This window comes from Macaca mulatta, chromosome 12 (genome assembly GCF_049350105.2).
Source record: "Macaca mulatta isolate MMU2019108-1 chromosome 12, T2T-MMU8v2.0, whole genome shotgun sequence".
Classification (NCBI taxonomy): domain Eukaryota; kingdom Metazoa; phylum Chordata; class Mammalia; order Primates; family Cercopithecidae; genus Macaca; species Macaca mulatta.
The window spans coordinates 137818506-137840091 of record NC_133417.1 but is presented as its reverse complement, the minus strand read 5'-3'; the positions used below and the strand labels follow the sequence as shown (position 1 = coordinate 137840091).

Below are 21586 nucleotides of genomic sequence, written 5' to 3'. Positions count from 1 at the left end.
AATATTCCTTACCCCAAGTTAAGGAGAGTTACCAACTATATTTTGATAATAAAAATGTAAATTGAGTTGTGGCAATGATTAATATCAATTAGAGAATATTTCCACAATACATTTGTGTCATTGAGATTGACATTGCCTGGACTATTCCACATATTTCGTTTTGGGATGCAGTTAAGCTTGAGACTCATACACTGAAGGGTAGAATTAGTAACAATACCCCCGGTTCCCTTGTATTAACAAGTCCACAACCTGGTTCTTGCTGATATTTTCCATTTATTACTGCAGTAGATAATTGCTCTGAAAGTGCAACACTAAATCACTCTTGTCATAGCCTCTGCTCCATTTCCACTGGCAAATACTTGGAAATTCATTCTTCGAGCATTGTGGACCACAAGCTTCTCTCTGGATGGAAAATTATTGCCACTGCCAGTATCACAGGGAAAACACACACACACACACACACACACACACACACACACACACACACACGAACAGGAGGATTCAAAAAGCAGAGCTCTGGAGAGGAGTAGGGGCCAATTTCAAACAGAAAACCCAGCAAAGGGGTTAGAGGAGAACAGCCCCAACTGTGCAAAGTGGAGACCGACTCTCCACTCTCCTCACATTCTGGTTACGTTGGCCCTGGTAGACCTTTCTCCCTTTGTCTCTATAACAGGTGATACCATAATCATAACCATGTCACATCTCAGCATATCAGAAGCCCATGGAGTAAAAATAGATGAAAAGACCTCTCAAGCTAGTTTGGAAAAATAGAGGGTTTAGATAAACTGACTATTTAATCTCCCACTTAAACCTGTTAGGCAGAACATCTGGGAGAACACTGGGGGTAAGATGCTGCCTAACAGACATAACCCCTTGCTCTAACCAGCCTAAGGGCAGTATGTTTTGGATGGAAAAGACAACTGTCAAATACTACAACGACAAAGAGGAAGGGGAAACATAAGCAGCTCTAGAAAACATAAGATTCAAAACTCTGAAAAAAAAAAAAAAGAAAAAAAGAAAAACTATGGACAACACACCTAACCAGTAGGCTTGACCACTCACTCACTCCTAAGCATGCCGTACACATACACACTGACTTCCCCACACACATAACAGTCAGGTAGATGCCCAAAGGAGGGCAAATCCAAATATCAGATCTCTTTGGAATTTTCATGGCAAATCTGAGTTTAGGCAAAAGTGAAGACCTCCCTGGGGTTTTCAAAGACAGCCTTTGCTCCCCATGTAGCCAATGGTGCTCTTACATTTGCCGAGCCCTTCACAACTGTCTGGACACTAGAATGCACTCTTCATATTCCTGGAGTTTAAATCACTGCTAGATCTTATCTAACTTGACCTGTAATAGAAGCACCTCCCTTTTGGCCCCTGTACTCCCCATTCTTTCAGGAAAAAAGCATCCCCAAAACAGTGGTAATTAGAGGGTGTTCAGGAAAGGAAAAGTAGGAGGAGAGTAATATAAATACAATAAGGAAATGCCTGTTATTCTCATATAATTTCTCTGAGACCAGGTGGCCAAGGATCCCCTAGTCTTCAAGGATATGTTTTAAAGAGAGGCCTTAATTTAAGGTACTGCAGTCTTTGCTCACAAGAGCCAAATAAGACAGTGCTACTTGGAGGTTGCTATAGGACTCTGACTCAATTTATTTGAATCCTAGGTGCTCTTTTGACCTCTCTGACTTCAGTCCTTCGGGAGTCAGATCACCCAGCTTCTCTGATGAGTGACTGGTCATTTTTAAAGCATACCTGCAGTAGTCTTCAAGAGGTTTCTGCCTGGGCATCACGATCAGCACACATTTGCTCATACACATACCAGGTGATAAGGACTCAACCACTGCAGACAGGCAGAGCCATGCAAATAAAGCCATCCAGCAAGGTCGCCTTTTCCTCAGATGCCCCAGTTTCAGGATGATAGAATTTGTATACTAAGTGTTAATAGGCCTGGCAAATAACCAGCTTTTGCTTCCCTTCCTCAATGAGGGACATGCCAGAAATAGGCTTGCACACAGGCTCTGCTCATACGGGAAACAGGCCTGACACACAGGCTCTGCTCATATGGGAAAAGATTTCAGTCACTGTCCTCAGCTCCAAATTCTGTACTTGGAACCTAGATTATAATCTAGCTCCTAATCAAACTAGATTCTGCTCCAGTTCAGTTTACTAAGGCATTCCCTCTAAGCTGCCTCAGTGAAATCAGTAAGAGTCACTGGATTACAATTCTAAGTGTAGCTGTGCCTAAGAAAGAGAGAGTCCCACAGGAGAGGAGACTGGAGGGCATAAGGCAGGGGATGATACAAAATCCTGGACAGTCATCGCATCAGTAACACAGCTTCAGAAAGTGGTGGGCTTGGAGGAGGGGAGAGAAAGAAACAAAGTGTCCCAATAATTTAATGGCATAGCTAGAAGAGAGCATTTACAGCTATTCTGGGACTCTCCAACAGAAAGCTTTTCCTGGATGCACAGACATTCATAATACTGGTAACTCTCATCAACAGCTCTGGCATCTACACGTGGCCATGGTACCCTTCGTACAGCACGGGAAGAGAACAACAGGATGCCCAAGAGGCATCTGGACAGGACACAGCAAACAGAAAGGCTGAACGCCCCCCACGGAACCCCATTAAAAAACAATGTTTGTCTATTACAAAGTCACGTTTTCCGTTTTTCCGCCTTATAAAGTCAGCGATGCTGGAGGGTGTCTAGCGGAATCCGTCCTCCAGGAATGAGTGCAAAAGGGGAGCGCACAGCTCAGGGACGTCCCTTCAGTGAGCAATGGAAGGACTGGCTGGAGGCCTCCCATCCATTTCGGACAAACACACACATACAGAAAAGGATTATTGCCAGCTTGTGTACTTTCACAATGTGATTTTTGTATTTCGAAAGCTTGAATTGTCCCTGAAAGAAAAAAATGGGAGAAAATAGAGTGTTCAATACAAGGATCATCTATATAGAAGCACATATATACAGGGGGAAGCTGACTCATCAGCCCTTGGGGTCTCCATGACATATCCCGGGGCCTTCTTCACTTGCCAATCTAATGCCAAAACAGCAACCCACCTCCCAAGTCCCTTGTAAAACTTCCATTCAATTTTTTTGCAACAGCAAAAGATTAGAAACAATTCAAATGCAGATCAAGAGAGGACTGGTTAAATATTAATGCTAGGGCACATTCATAGAAATAAAACAGGAAGCTCTCTACTGCTGTGGAAAGGGTTCCAAGATAAACTGATAGCTTAAAGTAGAGTGTGTATACATGGTATGCTACCTTCTGTGTAAGTGGGGGTAGGGAAACAAGGTTATAGGTTCATATTTGCTCATATATGCATTATCAAACTTTGCAAGGCTACACAGGAAACCAACAACAGTGGTTACCTGGGGCAGTGGAGGTGGAAGGGGCACACTAGAAACTGGGCAGATGGAGGAAGCCTGAGAAGGAGACATTCTGTCTCTCTCCCCTTCTTCTTTTAATCTAACAACACACTTTTGAAAACACTGTGTGATTCACCTGGTCTTATGTGAACAACAACAACAACAAAAAACAACCAACCAAATAAGAATCCTCAGTTTAAAACTCAGAGCTGCTTACAGAAGGAAAGGATATTCCAGGAAGTAAAATCTGGGTACCTTTCACTTTACAAACATGGTTCTAATTATTCAATGTGTGTGTGTGCGTGTGTGTGTGTGTGCGTGTTATGTATGTGGGGGATCCCAATATGTGTCCTCTTAGTTGCCTTTTATTGGATATAGACAGGCTTGGACAGCCACTAGTGACCTTTCCTGTCCCACCCTAGAAATCTAATGACATCTTAGCAGGTCCATCACCATCTGAGTCTCAACATTTCAGGCTGGCAGGGACTTTAAAGGCAACCAGTTGCTGCCCTTGCCCAGTGCTTTGGACTTCAATTTGTCAGAAAATTTTACCTGGATTTTGGAGTCATTATTTCTCTTTCATTTTAAAGGGACATTCTAGAAGCTCTGGCTTTGACCTTTGTTTTGTTTTGTTTTGTTTTGTTTTTTTGAGATAGTATCTCACTATGTTGCCCAGGTTGGTCTTGAACTCTTGGGCTCAAGTGACCCTCTGGCCATGGTCTCCCAAAGCGCTGAGATTACAAGCCCAGCCTGACCTATCTTAAAATTGTTATAATTAATGGGACATATGGCAATTGGTTCAGAGTAAATATGTGCTAAGGAAAGAATATGCTCAGCCCAGCCAAACAGCAGTTTCTTTCTGTTACTGGCTAACAGATCCTCCTCCATGATGGCGGTCAGCTGACAGTGACCAACAGCCCCCACTACACAAAGAGAATGACTGCAGACAAGAACTGAGAAGGGAAACTGGAGCTGGGATAGGTGAACTCAGGCTGGGAATAAACTGATGCTATCTCAAAAGTTCGCTGGTATTTTACAGCTGGCATGACAACCGTGTGGTTCATTTATCAATGGCTACTTAGCACTTCAACTATCTTCAACTAAAGAGCTGAAGGTTGAAAACCAAGTTAATAGGGTGGTCATCTTTTTAAAAGGCCAATGGTATTTTAAAAAAACTCCTTTCAAAAGGATAGACCCCTCTGAGATGCTACAAGTAGCTAGCAAAGGATAAGGAACATACCTGATCATAACACAGAGAAAAGCAAGCACAACTGCTGTGTGTGTGTGTGTTTGTGTGTTTGTGTGCGTGTGTGTTATTTCTGAGTTCTCTTAGGGACAATGTGCTGTGTTACAGAGATGCATTATAAAAGACACTTTTTTTTGTACCTACAGTTAATACTAAAGAAAGTGATTACACAGGAACAGATGGCTGTGTTCCATTTCTTCCCTTTTACTGACACCTCTATGCCCATCTAATCATTGAACACCAGAAGTCTATCAGTAGGGATTCTGCTCTTCTTATTAAAAGAGAGACTAGAAAGTCAGGGGTATGGGAAGGTAGGAGCAGAGAATTTGCTGACTTGGAGAATTATCTATCTTGGAATGAAGGAGATGGTAAGCAAGTGTCTGGCCCCAACTCTTTCAGCTGTTTAGTGATGGAAAGAGGATTTTCAGGGTAATCATTACCATAAGCAGGTCATCTTATCTTTTGGAAGAATTCCTCTATTATGCTAGGTGGGGCAGAAATAAATTCTTTCTCTGTAGCAGATAAACTGGAGAGCTTTAAAAACACTTTCTCATTCAGATTTTTTTTTTTTTTTTTTTGAGATGCAGTGTCACTCTGTCACCACGCTGGAGTGCAGTGGTACAATCTCGGCTCATTGCATCCTCCGCCTCCTGGGTTCAAGCAATGCTCCTGCCTCAGCCTCCCAAGTAGCTGGAACTACAGGCGCGCACCACCACGCCTGGCTAAGTTTTGTATATTTAGTAGAGACGGGGTTTCACCATGTTGGCCAGGATGGTCTCGATCTCTTGACCTCATGATCCGCCCGCCTCGGCCTTCCAAAGTGCTGGGATTACAGGCGTGAGCCACCGCGCCCGGCCTCATTCAGATATTTAATATTTTTGTTATTATAGACCACTTTATTGTCAGAAAACCTAAGAAATCATATTCTAAGGTCTATTTGCAAAGTGAAAAAGGGGAGGAGAAGAGTAAAGGAAAAGCCAGGAGAATCCAGCTGTGCTTTTCCAATTTGATTTAAGAGGAAAACAGAACAGCAAGTGGGGGTAGCCTGCTCCTGACAGTGACAGACTAACACAGGTTGGTGGCAGTGAGGCCCTATGGCTTTGGTCCAGCCTTCTTTAAAAAAGTGGGTTGAGAACAGCTTGATGCCAAATTTGGTCTGAGGAATGTGTTCACCTCAAGCCAGCTGGGAAGTGATACTCCATTACATCCCTCACCCTGGGCTCAGTGCACAGAGAGATTAGGAGGCAGGAAAGGGAGAAGTAGACAGGAAGGGGCAGAGGCCACAGATGACCCTTTAAAAAACAACGTGCTTCTGTTCTTTTAAAAGCAAACTAAAATTTAGCAAATCCACAGTGAGCTCCTGAAAGCTGGACCTCTAGTAATCTGGCAAAGCTGTGATAGCGCATGGGCTATGCTTAGGACACCAAAGAGGACATAGAAGCTGACAGTCCCACAATGCTGGAAGAAAAAAATAGAATTCTTTCTCTACCGGATATTCCTTTGTCCTGATGATGTCTCAGAAATATCCGAGAGCCCCATTCAGAATGGCTTCCAACTTCACATTCCCAGGTATCTTGGGGAAAATAGTTGTCCAAATACTCTGAAATAGCTTTCCAATCTGCTCTACCTTAAAATGGTCATCTTTTAGTACTTTTAGAGAAATGGACAAGTTCCAACTCTGAAAACAATGAGCTACGGCAGAGATTAACTCCTGAAAATGGATGACAGAGGGGCAAATTGGTCATTCAGAATGCCCCCGCCTCTTTGGAGTTACCTGCCACTGTGCTGGTGCCTGGCAAGGGCACCTAAGTGATTCTGGGTTCTCAAGTGAAAGCTGGGAGTCATCCAAGGAGGAAGGCTACCTATGTCTCTGCTCTGAAGAGTGGCTCTGAGGGGTGGCTCTGAGTGGTACCGTAGACCTAAGCGCACACGGTCTTCAGGAGAACATTCTTTGGCCATTAGCTGTCCACCCCAGGCCAGTTCTGGCTTCCTCTTCTCTCCCTGCATATTCAGTAAAGCTGCAAACTCTTTTCTAGTTTCAGTGAGGCAAATTCCAGTCTCTCATCTTCAACTTTATTTTATTCCAACTTCATTTCCCAACAATATAGACTCACTGTTCTGTGTATACCAGCCCAGACAGCTAAGTAATCAGAATCCTTTCCTAGCAGCTCACTGACACTTTTACTGAAGTCATAGTTAAAAGGACAATACTTATTTGAACGCAAGTCAAATGAAATTGTCCTAAAATACTAGCAGTCACATGTAATGACATAAAATAGCAGATAAATTGAGAAAAAGTATTTATGATTCATCAAGAATTATTTAAATAGCAGTTTTTCTACCAAATTTCTTTATAGATCCCGATCTGTGTGGAGGAAAAAGAAAAGGGAGAGAGGGAAAGAGGGCTAAAATGTTAAGGGGCCTCTAAAATGGCAGTCCCAACAAACATAAGCTAGGGATGCATATCTTCTCAGAACATCTCTTTCACTTACAGCGAGGTTAAATCAATAGAGATGCAACATGAAGTCCTTTTCAAGTCTATTAAGACAATGAAGTGAGGGGATTTTTTGTTGTTGCTGTGTAAATTCATTTTCTCCCCCACTTTCAGAATAATTTTTGGTTTAAATTCAAACACTCCTCACGGACTTCCAAGCCCGTGCTTTAAGGAAAATACCTGAACCATGAGTGTTCTCTTCGTCTGCCTCCCACACTGTATAAAAAAGACACAGGGGCCACAAAGAGACCACAAAATGGCAATTATGCAAATATATGACTTTTTACAGCAATTCAAAGATATTTTTCCTGGGGGATTAGTGTCTGCCAAGAGGGGTGGGAGTCATTTTGAGTTTTCTTCCATTCTGACTATTCCACTTTCATTTTAAAGACTTTTCACTGAACCTCAGATGCCATCAATTTTTAAAGGTACATCATTTTATGTACTTTAAGAAATAAACACTGCCCATTAAACAGTGACAAAACCCTTTTAAATCACATTCACTCTAAGCATCCCCAATTTTTTTTTTTTTTTTGAGATGGAGTCTCGCTCTGTTGCCAGGCTGGAGTACAGTGGCACGATCTCGGCTCACTGCAATCTCCGCCTCCTGAGTTCAAGTGATTCTCCTGCCTCAGCCTCCCGAGTAGCTGGGACAACAGGTGCGTGCCACCACGCCCAGCTAATTTTTGTATTTTTAGTAGAGATGGGGTTTCACCATGTTGACCAGGATAGTCTCAATCTCTTGACCTCGTGATCCACCCGCCTTGGCCTCCCAAAGTGCTGGGATTATAGGCGTGAGCCACTGCGCCCAGCCAAGCAACCCAATTTTAAGAATATTAAAAGCCTTACAGAAGAAACAGGATTGAAAAAAATATTAAAAGCCAAAAAAAACCTTAGAAATAATTAAATATGGTAGTATTTTAAAAATAGCTCCATTATAGTACCTGGCTTCTGAAAATTTAACTTAATATCTTATTTCAAATATTTACTATTTTTTACCTTACAAATCAATGATTTATCTACTATTAGAGCTGGTACCTTTTTCCTCCCTCTTTGTGTATACTAGCAGACCTCTTGGAATTCCATGTTGACTATATATACAGACACTTATATATATGCACAAATACACAGACATATATTTAGAAACAGGGTCTTACTATGTTGCCCAGGCTGGCCTTGAACTTCTGGACTCAAGTGATCCTCCCACTACAGCCTCCAAGTAGCTGAGACAATAGACATGTGCCATGATACCAGGCACGAATGTTGACTACATCTTAAAGAGAATCCTTTTAAATTTTGAACCACCAGAAGACTGAATTTATAATAAAGAAATCAAACTATCAAGACAAAAAAGGTATGGGTGGCATCACTTGTGTGTGCAAGAACTCTGCAACTAGTTTTATCTGTATATCATACCTACACCCCCGAGCTCTCAGGCCTGGCCACCTGCTGCTATCCCTCAGAGTGTCATCTTGTCTCTTCCAGCCCATGTCTCAGGCCCCTGGCCACCTGCTGCTGTCCCTCAGAGTGTCATCTTGTCTCTTCTAGTCCACGTGAGAGATGCAGGTCTCCTTTTCTGGAAAGCACTCATCTCCTTCTTGGGAAGGGGGAATTCTGAGGTAGCTATTACAATTGACATGTTCTGTTCCAATTTCAGAAATACTCTATTTCTTAGGGATGTTAGTGGCAGGGACAGTTTGATATCCAGGAAAAGGCTGTCATCTCCAGCACATGCAGATATTGGCCTTTCATCCATTCCTCTCATTCAGAATAAATTCACCCAGCTCCCTCTGCTACAGAGACAAACATGGACTTGATACTCTCTTAACTGAAATACAAATATTCCCAAAGTCAATGCTTTAGTTGCCTCAGTCTTTGTATCTCAGTGCCTCTCCCTGCTAGTACAGTTGCGTTGGTCTAGTGAAAGTACAGCTTGGAACAACTGCTACGCACACAGCCCTGAAATCCAGCCCCACTACTGACATTGCGGAAACCCTGAATTTATATTACCGTTTCCTCACAACTGACACATGACACCAGCAAACAGGAGACATACCTCTCATGTAACTCATGTTGGGGCCTGTGGAAATGCCCTTTTAGTCATAGGACATTGCCAGATGGCTTAAAAATGGCATTTGAGCAAAAAAGAAAAAGCATCTGTGGCACGTTTACCATCATGAAATGTTAGCATCAAAAGAGATCTCAGAGACTTTTTCATCCATGGAGCCTCACTTTTCAGATGAGAAAATAGGGGCATAATAAGGTGAAGTGGCCTGCTCAGGGGTTCACCAGGAGACATGGGACCCAGGGAGGATGAGAATCCAGTGGTTTAGGACTTATGTTTTTCTCTGAGGCTCAATGTTGACAGCGGCAAGTTTGGGGGTAAATGGGAAGAGGGGTCCTACGAATGAGAGGTATGTCACAGGGTTACAGAGAAGATAGACAAGGCCCTACCCTGAGTGTGAGAGACAGAGGGGGAGCGTCCGATCAGCGGCCGCTGCTGTTCACCAGGCCATGAAACTCCTCCCAGGCCCTGGCAAACCAGAGACAAAAAAACACAATAGCACATTCAGATCAAAAGCTTTTGAACACAGAGAGCAGACACAATAACCCCACATCCCCCTTCAAATGCCCTCCAAGTCGAGTGGAGCCACAGGTACCTGGGAGCAGAGCAGCGAGGTCCCACTGGACATTCCTTTCCGAGGAGCAGTGCAGCCTACCCTTTCAGGGCCAGCGGGCACTTCTGCTTGCTTCACTTGAGAAGTCTGCCCCTGTTCCCTCAAGGATTTGCACCAGTGTTCCTTCAACAAGGCTCCAGGGGAGGCCAGTAAGGTCAGAGCTGACGCTCAACTGTTACCAAAAACACTTCCAATTTACAGTGACACTCCCTGTCCTTTCTGCCTTGGGTATGTGTGCACAGGTGGCAGAAACAATTTTTCTTCATCAGGCCTCACTGAGGGTAAAGGCCAGTTCCCAACAGCATTATGTCTAAAGATGCAAGGAGGAAAGTATACACTTTCTCTGCTTTCATATTTCCAACCTTCTACCCTTCTACACTCAGACTTTCAATGTGTCAGTTTCCACCTTTCTTAAGTGCTTATGTAACTACTATCTGAAAATTTCAAGTCACGGTAGTTCAAAATTTCCAGGGAACAACGCCCATTACAATTTTCATGCTGATTAGCTTAATTCTGAAATTAGGTTGGGAAGGGATAAGAAATGTGACAGAGGGGGTACGTGGCCTTTCAGAATGGTGCTCCACAGAGAAAAGACTCTTGGTGACTGCTGGACTAGTCACAGGAGAAAACCAGATCCCCTATGCTTCTGGAGGCTCAAACTCAAGTTTTCTCAGGGGAGCTGATTTCCTCCCTAAGCCCTAGCCACTTTTCAGCCCCAAACTGATGAGTTCCTTGGGAATTATAAATAAAATATGGTGCTTCTAAGTCTGAAGTTCCTCATTATTGTTACTCCATTCTTGGTTTAATTTGGTGACATAGTACCCAGGGTGACAATACACTACATTTATAAGTTAACCATCTACCTCTTAGAGGAGGTAGATCTGCAGTTCATGTTTTCTTCAGAGAATTATTACGAAAGCTCCTAGTGTATGTGCTAACTAAATTAAGGAAAAATGTAAGACTGCCAAACAAGTATGCCAGTCTTTGTCAATTCCCAAACTCAGTGTCCACAGCAAGACACCTGTTTCAGAGCTCTTTCTGGAAAGATGGTGATGTGATGCACTTTGTGAATCCCTGAGTGACATCAGAAGGCAATCTCACTCTTTACTCCAAATGAAGACAAGGGCAAAGCAAAATCCAATGCTTCAGCAATGACCCAGGGAAACCCCTCACTGTAATAGTGAAATTTAAATTCCTTTTAAAACCACTTAGGTGTCAACAAGAAATTACATGGCTGTGTTGAAGCTTCATGTCATTTACCCTTTTGTTTCCAGGAAGGGCCATCCTTACACTAGCCTACACTGAGCAGTTCTCTGTCAAGAACCTGAAGAAATACGGACTTCATGGCTCTGTCCTACTCCATTCCAGTATTATATTCCCCTCCCAGTTTCTTCATTAGTATCTTCACTATATGTTAAACCTCAACATGAAGAATCTGGGTTAAGAAATTTCCTCACGGCCGGGCACCACGGCTCATGCCTGTAATTCCAACACTTTGGGAGGCTGAGGCAGGCGGATCACCTGAGGTCAGGAGTTCAAGACCAGCCTGGCAAACACGGTGAAACCCCGTCTCTGATAAAAATACAAAAAAATTAGCCGAGTGTGGTGGCGGGCACCTGTAATCCCAGCTACTGGAGAGAATCCCAGCTACTGGGATTCTCCCAGCAGGAGAATCCCTTGAACCCAGGAGGCAGAGGTTGCAGTGAGCAGAGATCACGTTACTGCACTCCAGCCTGGGTGACAGAGCAAGACTCCATCTCAGAAAAAAAAAAAAAAAAAAAAAAAGAAAGAAATTTCTTCACATGGATTCAGCAGAAATAAAATACTGGGCCATAATCTTTGGTATAATCACTCTTATTCTCATAGGCCCAGAGCTCGGCCTAAAGCTAGGTGTGAATAGTCCAGCTATTTTCCATCTGGCATTCCAGGCATACTGGGTAATATTACAACTTTCTTCTTTTAAAGGTAAAGAAAGAACAAGTTAAATGTAAAAAGTGTCATATGACTGGAGTTTCTAAAAACAGAAATTACTGAGATTAATATAGCCAACAGGGAATTCTGAACAGATTCAAAAGACAGAGCAACAAAGAGTTCTTTTAAGACCACTCTTGTCCCATCTCACATACCAGAAAGCAAATCCTGTGCAATTCTACACTTTCCCCTACCTCCACCCAAAGCCTGCAAGGTTCGCAGTCTTGCACTCACTAGCTCTCTATACTTAGGGAGGGGCTCAGCCTCTTGCTAATCTGGGCTCTTTGCTTTGACTACCAGTTTGGTGGTACATATCACAGATGCAAAGCCAGGCCAGCAATTAAGCTGGGGTAACCTGGTGCTACTGGCCTATGATTTAGCCATGCCAGGAGAAGGGAATGGGCTAGTCCTTGCCTATATATTAAAGTTCAGTGTTGAAATACAATGATATTTAGACGTGGGAAAGTCCCCACAATTTGACCTGTCTCCCCTCTAAGATAAAGGAATAAAGAGAATCACCCACCCTCCACTCCTGCAGAGAAGCTGGGCCAGTCTTTTCCAGTGCTGTAGTCCACTATGGGAAGTTGGCCTGTTTTCCTTTTCCATTCCAGGCTAGATGCACAAAAGGAATCAGTGGGACTTATCCAAAGAGGAGTTTCTTCACAAAAGACATTGGTGTTTCATATGGTTCTGAGCCCAGTTTTATCCTGGTAGCCCCATGATTCTCACTGCATTATGAGATTTCTCCTCAAAGCAGAGAATATGGGGAACCCACATCTATGAAAACTCGACTACAAGTTGGCCTCATTAAAAGGAGCTACGACCTGAGCAAAAACTCAGTTTAACAAGTTGTCCGCTTCTTAGGGGTGAACTGTCAGCTATAAACAAGAGCAGGAGCCCTCTGCAGCACAGCAGCTCATCACCTGCCTGCTCTGTGTGGCAGGCAGTGCCTTGTAGCACACTGAGGGGAGCAGCAGGAAAAGGCCATAAGCAGTGTGATTAGGGAAAGGCTGGAAAAACCCAACAGTTGAAGAAGGACATTGGAAACTGGGCCAAAAATAGCAAGCAGGAATCAGGAACACCTGACTGAAAGATCTAAGCCACTCCTAAAAAAACCCCCCTCACCACCAGCAGCCCTATCTTCAGAGTACTCGCAGGAAAATGAATGTTGGCTCCTTCTTCCTTCATTTTCCCTGGAATTCTTTTTTTTTTTTTTTTGAGATGGAGTTTTGCTCTTGTTGCCCAGGCTGGAGTACAGTGGCCCAATCTCGGCTCCCTGCAACCTTCGCCTCCTGGGTTCAAGCAATCCTCCTGCCTCAGCCTCCCCGAGTAGCTGAGATTATAGGCGCTGGCCACTATGCCCGGCTAATTTTATATTTTTGGGAAAGATGGGGTTTCACCATGTTGGCCAGGCTGGTCTCCTGACCTCGTGATCTGCCCGGCTCAGCCTCCCAAAGTGCTAGGATTACAGGCATGAGCCACCTCGCCCAGCCTCCTTGGAATTCTTGAGTCTCAGTAGCTGCTGTTCCTTGGCTCAAACAAAGCCATATCCATGGAAGAGCCACAAGGAATAGAAGAAAGCAGAAGTACTTCTGACTTTTGTTCATACTGACAAGGATCAGAAGGGTCTCGAGGTCAGTTTGGTGCTTTCTAATCAACATTGACTCTGGGAGGTGACATCAAGCCTCCCTCCCGGAAAAGTTACAATACAGCCGAAATTAAGGTTAATACATGTAACACTTTTTGAAGGCAAGAGAAGGTAATTCTTTGACAAATACTAAAAACGTAGAGAACGGGCCTTTCCATATTCCAGCAAATCTCTCATTTTATAGGTACTTCAACCAATTTTGGATAGGTAATAAACAAAGATGCAATGACACAAACACCCCTAGAATATTGAGCCCACAGTGCTAATCCTAATAGGTGTTATGCAGGATCTTGGGCCACATGGAGATCAGGGGTAAGTCAGGATGGTACAAGCACAGGGTATCACTGCCAAAGTGGAACAGCCACTCTGGAAAACTCAACCTTAAATCCACAGCCACTTTCACAGATCCTCTCAGGCCGACTGACCCAGTGTTTGCAAAAAAAAAGATTCTTTATTATGTTTTTGGTGGTAGCTCCTAAGAAAACCTAAAGTAGCATGAGGCTTGCTGAAACTCTACATGCAGGTTAGGGGCCTAAAGGCCAAGCTGCAGCACATACAAGCCAAAGCCACAAAGCACACAAGGGGTCCATATGTGCTACGGTCAGATATCCTACAGAGCAAACTCACACGGGATGAAGACGTTTCCCTACCCCAGATCCTGATGTGCAGTAACACCGGGCCCAGGAGAAAGGGAAGGGCTATAACCCTGAGATCTTGCAAGCAGGGCTAACTCAAAGAGGAAGATGACCTGGCTCTAAAGGGAAAGCAGAAGGGAGAAGGCTAGAAAAGAGCTGTGGCTTGGGCAGCTTTGGCACCAGCAAGAAAACCCCATTAGCACAAAGCAAGGAAGCTATATACATACAGCCACACAGACGGAAGCAGGGATTTACCTCCAAGCAAGAAATTTCTTTGAAGTAAAGGCGAATGGAAGTCAGCGAAGCAAAGGCCAAGGATCCCCCTTTCCAACCTGAACAGACTTTCAAGCTGAATTCTGTATCAGAAATCACTCTGTTCTGGTCATCGGCGTGACTAGATGGGACCTCAAATTTAAGTACCAGAAAATAGGGTCTTATTTTGAAAGCTAGATGTCACCTTATTATGTCAGGCCTCAGCAGTCCTGGAACAAAATACCACATGACACTACACAATGGGCTTATGGAAATGAGGCTGCATTCCCCGGATGGCCCTCCATGGAAAAGTCTGTGCCATCCCTTAATATGGTGACAGTCAGTCCGAAAGGCCACATCTTTGATGCACCATAAAGAGCAAGAGCATGAGACAAGCTAGTTTAGCACCATTTATTAAGTGATCTCAGCTGTTGTTGTAGCTGCTGTGTGTCAGCCTGTTCTTAAAACATAAAATGCTCTTCCAATTCCTCTTGTCCAGGACAGAAGGATCTTCCAGGTAGCACGCCAACAGAACAAGAGACTCCGATGACGCCAGCTTCAATGATGGTGCCATCCAGAGAGGGAGAGGGTCATGGCACATTCAACCGCGGCTTCCAGAGGTTTTGAAAAAGGAGCCTTTGGGGGCCCAGCCTGCCTGGCATTCTAGTGGAAGTGCAAAAGGTTGGCTCATTGGGAAAGGAAAGAGAGGGGGACGCAAGGGAAAGTAGCATCTGGGTCTCAAAGAGGGCTGGTTTTCTGGTCTCTACAGCTATAGGGCTGAAGTCCCAGAGGCAGACCTCTGGATAAAGCAGGGAGCAGCAGGCCAGTCTTTCTAGCAGACTAAGGCAAAAAGCCCACAGGCTCTCCTAAACTCTGTCAGGACATGTACATATATATCTATAAAAGTCACAAAGAACTGCCTTATGGTATTAGAAAGGGAGAACAGCAGAGAAGGGGAGAACTGATGAAAAATACCTCTTTCCCTCTCTTATCCAGGTGGAAAACTTATTTTGGGGGTGAGTGGGAGTGGGGGATATTTAGAAACCTTGAAAACAAGAATCCTAGAAAAAGGTATAGATCTCTCCAGCCTGGACTGAATGAGGCTAGAGGTCAGAAACTACTTCTATCCCAGAACAGAGAATAAGAAAAATGTGCCTAGAGAAAAACAATGCTAACACAGGACTGCTAAGGCAAGCAACCAGGGCCAAGGCTGGCTAATAACTGTTGGTGACTATGATGAGTCATGCCAGCCGTTTGATCACGGACCAACTCCCATAGCAGTGTTCCCACTTAAAAACTGGTACTTAGCTGGTTTAAGCCAACTCCACTCATAACATTATCTGTGAATGCATGGGAAAGAGATTCCCAAACGGTCTGTCTGCTGAACATAATCGCTGGGCTCACTACTAGTCTTCAATAATAACAACATGATGATATTCTTACTAATGATGATGATGATGATAGCAATACTACTACGTGGCCCTGTAAGAGCATTCTCCATCTGAGGACCCTCAGTTAAAGATTAAATCAGCCTCACAATAGCCTTGTTAGATAAAGTACTGTCTCCCACTTTACAGATGGAGAAACTGAAGCAAAGTTGCAAAGACGCTTGTCAAAGGCACATATTGGTACGGGGCCATAGGACAGAACTAAACCTAAGAGTCCTAACTCTTAGCTGGCTAGCTCTCCCTCCAGCTTTGAGACAATCTGACAGCCACTCCCCACACTTTTTCACAATAGCCTGAGCTTACTTCTGACACTCAATCACTGAAGGAGCAAGCCTAACAGTGATTCTCACTGTAGACAGAAAGCTCTATTTCCCGTCCTAGGGAGACTGCAAAGCTTATTTTCCCTGTGGCCATCATGCTTCCCTTTGATTCTGCTCTCTCACACACACACTATCCCCCTTCTTCTATGAGTCAGCTCTATACACAAGGAAATGGAGTCATTCCTGATAAGTAGTCAGTATCCCAGGACAAAGAAAACAGACTGAAGCTAACAAGTTAAAAAGACATGCAGAAGTGGGGTGAGGGTGGGCAGGGTGAAATTATCTTAAAAAACAGCAAGAAAAAGAAAAGCACTTGTCTTTCATTTTAAGATAGTGGTTAGAATATGAAAGACAGGACAGCCTGTAGAAATTAAGCAAGCCCAGGCAGTGCAACTGGGTTTCTGCAGACAGGCTCTCTCTGCTACAAAGCACCTGGTAGTATAGGTGGCAGGGAGCCTCGCTGACAAAGAACTGCAGCAAGTAGCCAGAAGCCCTGGAGGGAAGGCCTGGTCTGTCCCTTCTCCACAAGTAAGTCTCCTGTCCGGTCATATTCCTCTGGGCCCAACTACAGATCTACTTCTGCTAAGCTTAGGGACACATCCTCCCATAACCCCCCAACACGTACTTGATGCTGTCGGTGTGAGTTTTGTATTCCATAATGGTGTTGGGAGGTAGGTTAAGCACTCGCCGAAGTGTGTCCCGGATTCGGGCTGTGGTTGCTTGGTCACTGGCAGTCTTATTCCATATTGAAATAATGTCCTCCTATCAGAGGAACACAAGGAATCATCAAAGCAAATCAGAGGCAGCGAGGAGAGCAAAGGCAACACAAGAAACCAGACTGGCCCATGGGTGGCTTACCTGAAAGCGGACAGACACCACAGCCCCACAGATCTCCTCCCCAACCATGAACTGTTCCCCCAGCATGGCCAAAATGAGATTCTCCCAGCAACGGGAGGCCAAGCCCTTCCGCAGCCGAATAATCCACTTGCCACCATTTTTATTTGCATCATCCTGTAAAAAGACAGAAAGCACTGAAGTTAAAATACGGTTTCACAGTGTTTTTTTTTTGTATGAAGGCAGTAAAAAGCCAATAATCTCTTAAACACTAATAAGTCATATCATTTTCCAATTATTCAACTCTATAGAAAAACTGATGGTAGGACTACGGAGAGAAGAAATGGGGAAAAAAAGAAAAACATGGCTGGGATCCTTGGCATAAGCCATATATTAAAATGGCTTAACAGACCTTTTAAAAATAATCCCCTTTACTGGAAATACTTTAGGAATCAAAATGAAATGATGTCATATTTCAAGCACGGATCATCCCTTCACTTGCTAAAAGTACTGAGTGTCTGCTGGGCGTGGTGGCTCACGCCTGTAATACCAGCACTTTGGGAGGCCTAGGCAAGCGAATCACGAGGTCAGGAGATCTAGACTAGCCAGGCTGACATGGTGAAATCGCATCTCTACTAAAAATACAGAAACAAAATTAGCCGGGCGTGGTGGCGGGTGTCTGTAGTCCCAGGTACTCAGGAGGCTGAGGCGGGAGAATGGCGTAAACTTTGGAGGCAGAGCTTGCAGTGAGCTGAGATGGCACCACTGCACTCCAGCCTGGGCAACAGAACAAGACTTTGTCTCAAAAAAAAAAAAAAAAAAAAAAAATACTGAGTGTAACTACATACCAAATACACAGTCATGAAGCCCCAATCTAGTTTTTTTTTTTTTTGAGACGGAGTCTCCCTCTGTCACCCAGTCTGGAGTGCAGTGGCATGATACCGGCTCACTGCAACTTCTGCCTCTCGGGTTCAAGTGATTCTCTAGTCCCTGTCTTCTGAGTAGCTGGGACTCCAGGCGCATGCCACCATACCCTGCTAATTGTTGTATTTTTAGTAGAGACAGGGTTTCACCATATTGGGCAGGGTAGTCTCGAACTCCTGACCTCGTGATCTGCCCGCCTCGGCCTCCCAAAGTGCTGGGATTACAGGAGTGAGCCACTGTGCCTGGCTGAAGCCCCAGTCGCTACTTAGATCCAGTCTAGTAGAACAGACAGGCAAGGATATTAATTACAGCAATGCTACTGTAATTATAAGTGCTGCTGTTAACAGATATACACACTATGTTAAGGAAGAACAAGACAGTTGGAAACAGTCAAGAAGCGGGTCTTTTTTTTTTTTGAGATGGAGTCTTGCTGTGTTACCCAGGCTGAAGTGCAGTGGTGCAATCTCGGCTCAGTGCAACCTCCACCTCCTGGGTTCAAGTGATTCTCCCGTCTCAGTCTCCCGAGTAGCTGGGATTACAGGTGCCTGCCACCACACCTGGCTAATTTTTGTATTTTTAGTAGAGACGGGGTTTCACCATGTTGGCCAGGCTGGTCTCAAACTCCTGACCTCAGGTAATCTGTCCACCTTGACCTCCCAAAGTACTGGGATTACAGGCATGAGCCACCAAGGCCTGCCAAGAAGTGGGTCTTAAGGGCAATAGGAGTGAGTCAGGAAAAGCAGGCGAAGGGCACTGCGGGCACTGGAAAGAACATGTCTGCGCAAAAACTGACAGGAGGGTCCACCTGCAAGGAAGGGAAGATTTAGAGATAATGGGAGATGAGGCTTGAAAGGTAAATGAGATGCAAGATCATGTGAGCAATGAGGAGCTGTGTAAGTTGGGCGGCGTGGATGTGACCACATGTGTCTACTCAAAAAATGCCATGGCATCAGAATAGAAGATGCATTACACCAGGGTGCAGTCGAATACTGGCTCTGCAAACAGTTCTAGGTCTTCAGTTACTGCCTTTAAGCTTATTTTCCTACCCACTTTAATCATATGTGTACTATGTAAAAATATTACACGCATACACAAACAAGTTCTATAGGGATAAAAGTAACTGAAAACAAAAATCCTTTAATGTTCTAATACCATTTTAGTCATAAAACAGTCTTTAAAAAACACTCAGCACCAACCCACACAGACAAAAAAATGGCATCAGTGCATTTCTCTAGAGGCTCAGGTTCCAAGGATATACTGGAGAGTGATGCAGTTTTGAGAGAAGACTTTAAAATACTTTTAACCTTGGTAGGCTAAGAGACAAAACAAAAAAACCCAAACTTGCTCAAAAAAGCAGTCAGAGACCATTAGTCCTTACCTCCCACATGGGTTTAATTCCTTCTTTAAAGAGATGGAAGTCACTGTGGCCTGTCAGGTCCCCGGGACGTACCATGTGGCTATAAAACCTCCAGAACTGCTCCACCTGCAGAGAGAAGACCCCACAGTAAAAAAGATGTGTCTTGTATTTTTCTTTGAATGCATCCCGAAGTTGAAATTTAGTTAAGAACATAAGCATGGAAGACACTATACTACAGGCTGTCCTTTTCAGAGGACTCATTTTCATGTGTGGCACTGTGAGGGAAGACATATTAGAAGAAAAGTGTATCATCTAGTTTCACGAAAGAAAAAATGTAACATTAGCAATACAAGAATAAAATCTTTGATGAGAAATGCAAGCCTGAGCCAGGAGCTTTAGTTGGTGAAACCATGTTAATACGCACTCTCCCACTCAAGCCGCAGGACAGTCATCACATGCAGTAAGAGGACCAGGTTTTTGCACAATGGAAACTCTTTAGCCTTGAGGTATATTAAGTGCCACACAGCCTCAGCCTGAATCCATTTTTTAGAACCAAATCACTTACTGATCAAAGATTGTTTCACTGGCAAATATAGCATTTGCTGAATGAAATACTTCTTAGACCTGTTTAGTTACTAAGCATAAGTGATAGAATCAACCACTTGTACCACACATACTACTCTACACCATGGTGCTGTTGCTAAAGTCCAGGCCCATCCAAAATCGTACAGGACTTAGCTTCTCATAGCTAGGGTTTAAGGCCTTCTTCTTAGCTAGAAAAATTATGTTTCTCCTTGCTGCTCCTTCACAATCCCATGAGAAAACTAGATTTATATTTTTCTATCAAGTATATGCTTATTTGTATTCATCACAGTAGTCCCATTTTTCTCATTAGTGTCACCTCCCCCCTTAAAAAAAAAAGAAAAAGAAAAAAAAAAGAGACAGGATCTGTGCAGCAGTATGATCATAGCTCATTATAGCTTCTAACTCCTGGTGTCAAGGGATCCTCCTATCTCAGCCTCCCAAGTAGCTGGGACTACAGGCTCATTAGTGTCTTGATAGGACAGATTATTTCCTTATTCACAGAGGATACCTAGTAAGTACTGGCCAGTGAAGAGGCACACTTTAGGAGGAAAGAAAAAACACGAACACTCTGATGAGAAATAGCTGGTATTTGCCAACTTGCTGAGCAGGCTCTAAATCAACATACAGCAAGATACCACAACTATGGAGCTGACAATGGGTACTGAGTAGACAAAGATTCAGGTCATACTTCTAGATTTCAGGAGCACCTAAGGAGAAATCAACCTTACACTGGGTGAAATGGCTGCCCCTTTAGTTCCTCTCTGGCACAAGAACATGTGATGCATCTTACATGTTAAAAAGAAGTCAGGAACTAACGCCATCTATAGGGCTTCAAGGCAGTGCTTCATATTCAGCAACTGCTAAGCTTAGCTGCATATAGTGACTTGGAATAGTAAATGGTCATATGAATACAATCGGCAATAATCTAAACCTTTATCCACCCTAACATAGTTGAAGAGAACTAAGTACACCCCCAAATGGCTCATTGTGAATAAGGAACTGAAAGAGGCTTGGTGAGGAGAAAGTATGGCAACCATCTCCAGTTCCCCAGTCAATAATCACTTTAATAGTCTGGTCTCCTCCAATCTTACAACTACACTGCACAATCTTCTTTTTTTTGTTTTTGTTTTGTTTTTTTGAGACGGAGTTTCACTCTTTTTGCCCAGGCTGGAGTGCAATGGTGCAGCCTTGCCTCAGCTCACTGCAACCTCCATCTTCTGGGTTCAAGTAATTCTCCTGCCTCAGCCTCCCAAGTAGCTGGGACTACAGGCACATGCTGCCACGCCTGGCTAATTTTTGTATTTTTAGTAGACGGGGTTTCACCATGTTGGCCAGGCTGGTCTCGAACTCCTGACCTCAGGTGATCCACCTGCCTTGGCTTCCCAAAGTGCTGAGATTACAGGCGTTAGCCAACACGCCTAGCTCCACTACACAATCTTATATGCAAAGAGGTGAAGTTAAACAGCTCGAGACCATCATTCATTCATTCATTCATTCATCATTTGAGATGGGGTCTTGCTCTGTTACCCAGGCTGGAGTGCAGCAGTGTGATCACGGCTCACTGCAGCCTCGACATCCCAGGCTCAAGCAATACTCCTGGCTCAGCCTCCTGAGTAGCTGGGACCACAAGTGGGCATCACCATGCCCAGCTATTTTTTTATTTTTATTTTTTGTAGAGATGAAGTCTAACCCTGTTGCCCAGGCTAGTCTTGAAGTCCTAGATTGATCCTCCCTCCTTGGCCTCCCAGAGTGCTGGACTACAGGCATTAGCTACTGTGCCTGGCCTGAGAAATATTATTAAACTTTAAAA

At 44.0% G+C, this 21586-nt stretch overlaps 1 protein-coding gene across 6 annotated transcripts in view; it reads right to left on the bottom strand.

The window, feature by feature from the left end:
- Positions 1 to 253: 253 nt before the first annotated feature.
- The window catches only part of EIF4E2 (eukaryotic translation initiation factor 4E family member 2), a 32472-nt gene continuing 11139 nt past the window's right edge, over positions 254 to 21586 (bottom strand). For 2 of the 6 annotated variants that reach the window (XM_015111257.3, XM_077956492.1), the window contains 5 exons: positions 19213 to 19317; positions 16935 to 17087; positions 16702 to 16838; positions 9579 to 9657; positions 254 to 2910 (listed from right to left, as the gene is read on the bottom strand). In XM_015111257.3, coding sequence (XP_014966743.1) covers positions 9612 to 9657; positions 16702 to 16838; positions 16935 to 17087; positions 19213 to 19317 — 441 coding nt within the window. In that variant the 3' untranslated portion in view covers positions 254 to 2910; positions 9579 to 9611. Of the gene's footprint in view, positions 2911 to 9578; positions 9658 to 14705; positions 14972 to 16701; positions 16839 to 16934; positions 17088 to 19212; positions 19318 to 21586 lie in introns of those variants that run through there. The other 4 variants (XM_015111258.3, XM_077956493.1, XM_077956491.1 and 1 more) reach the window with 3 other exon arrangements.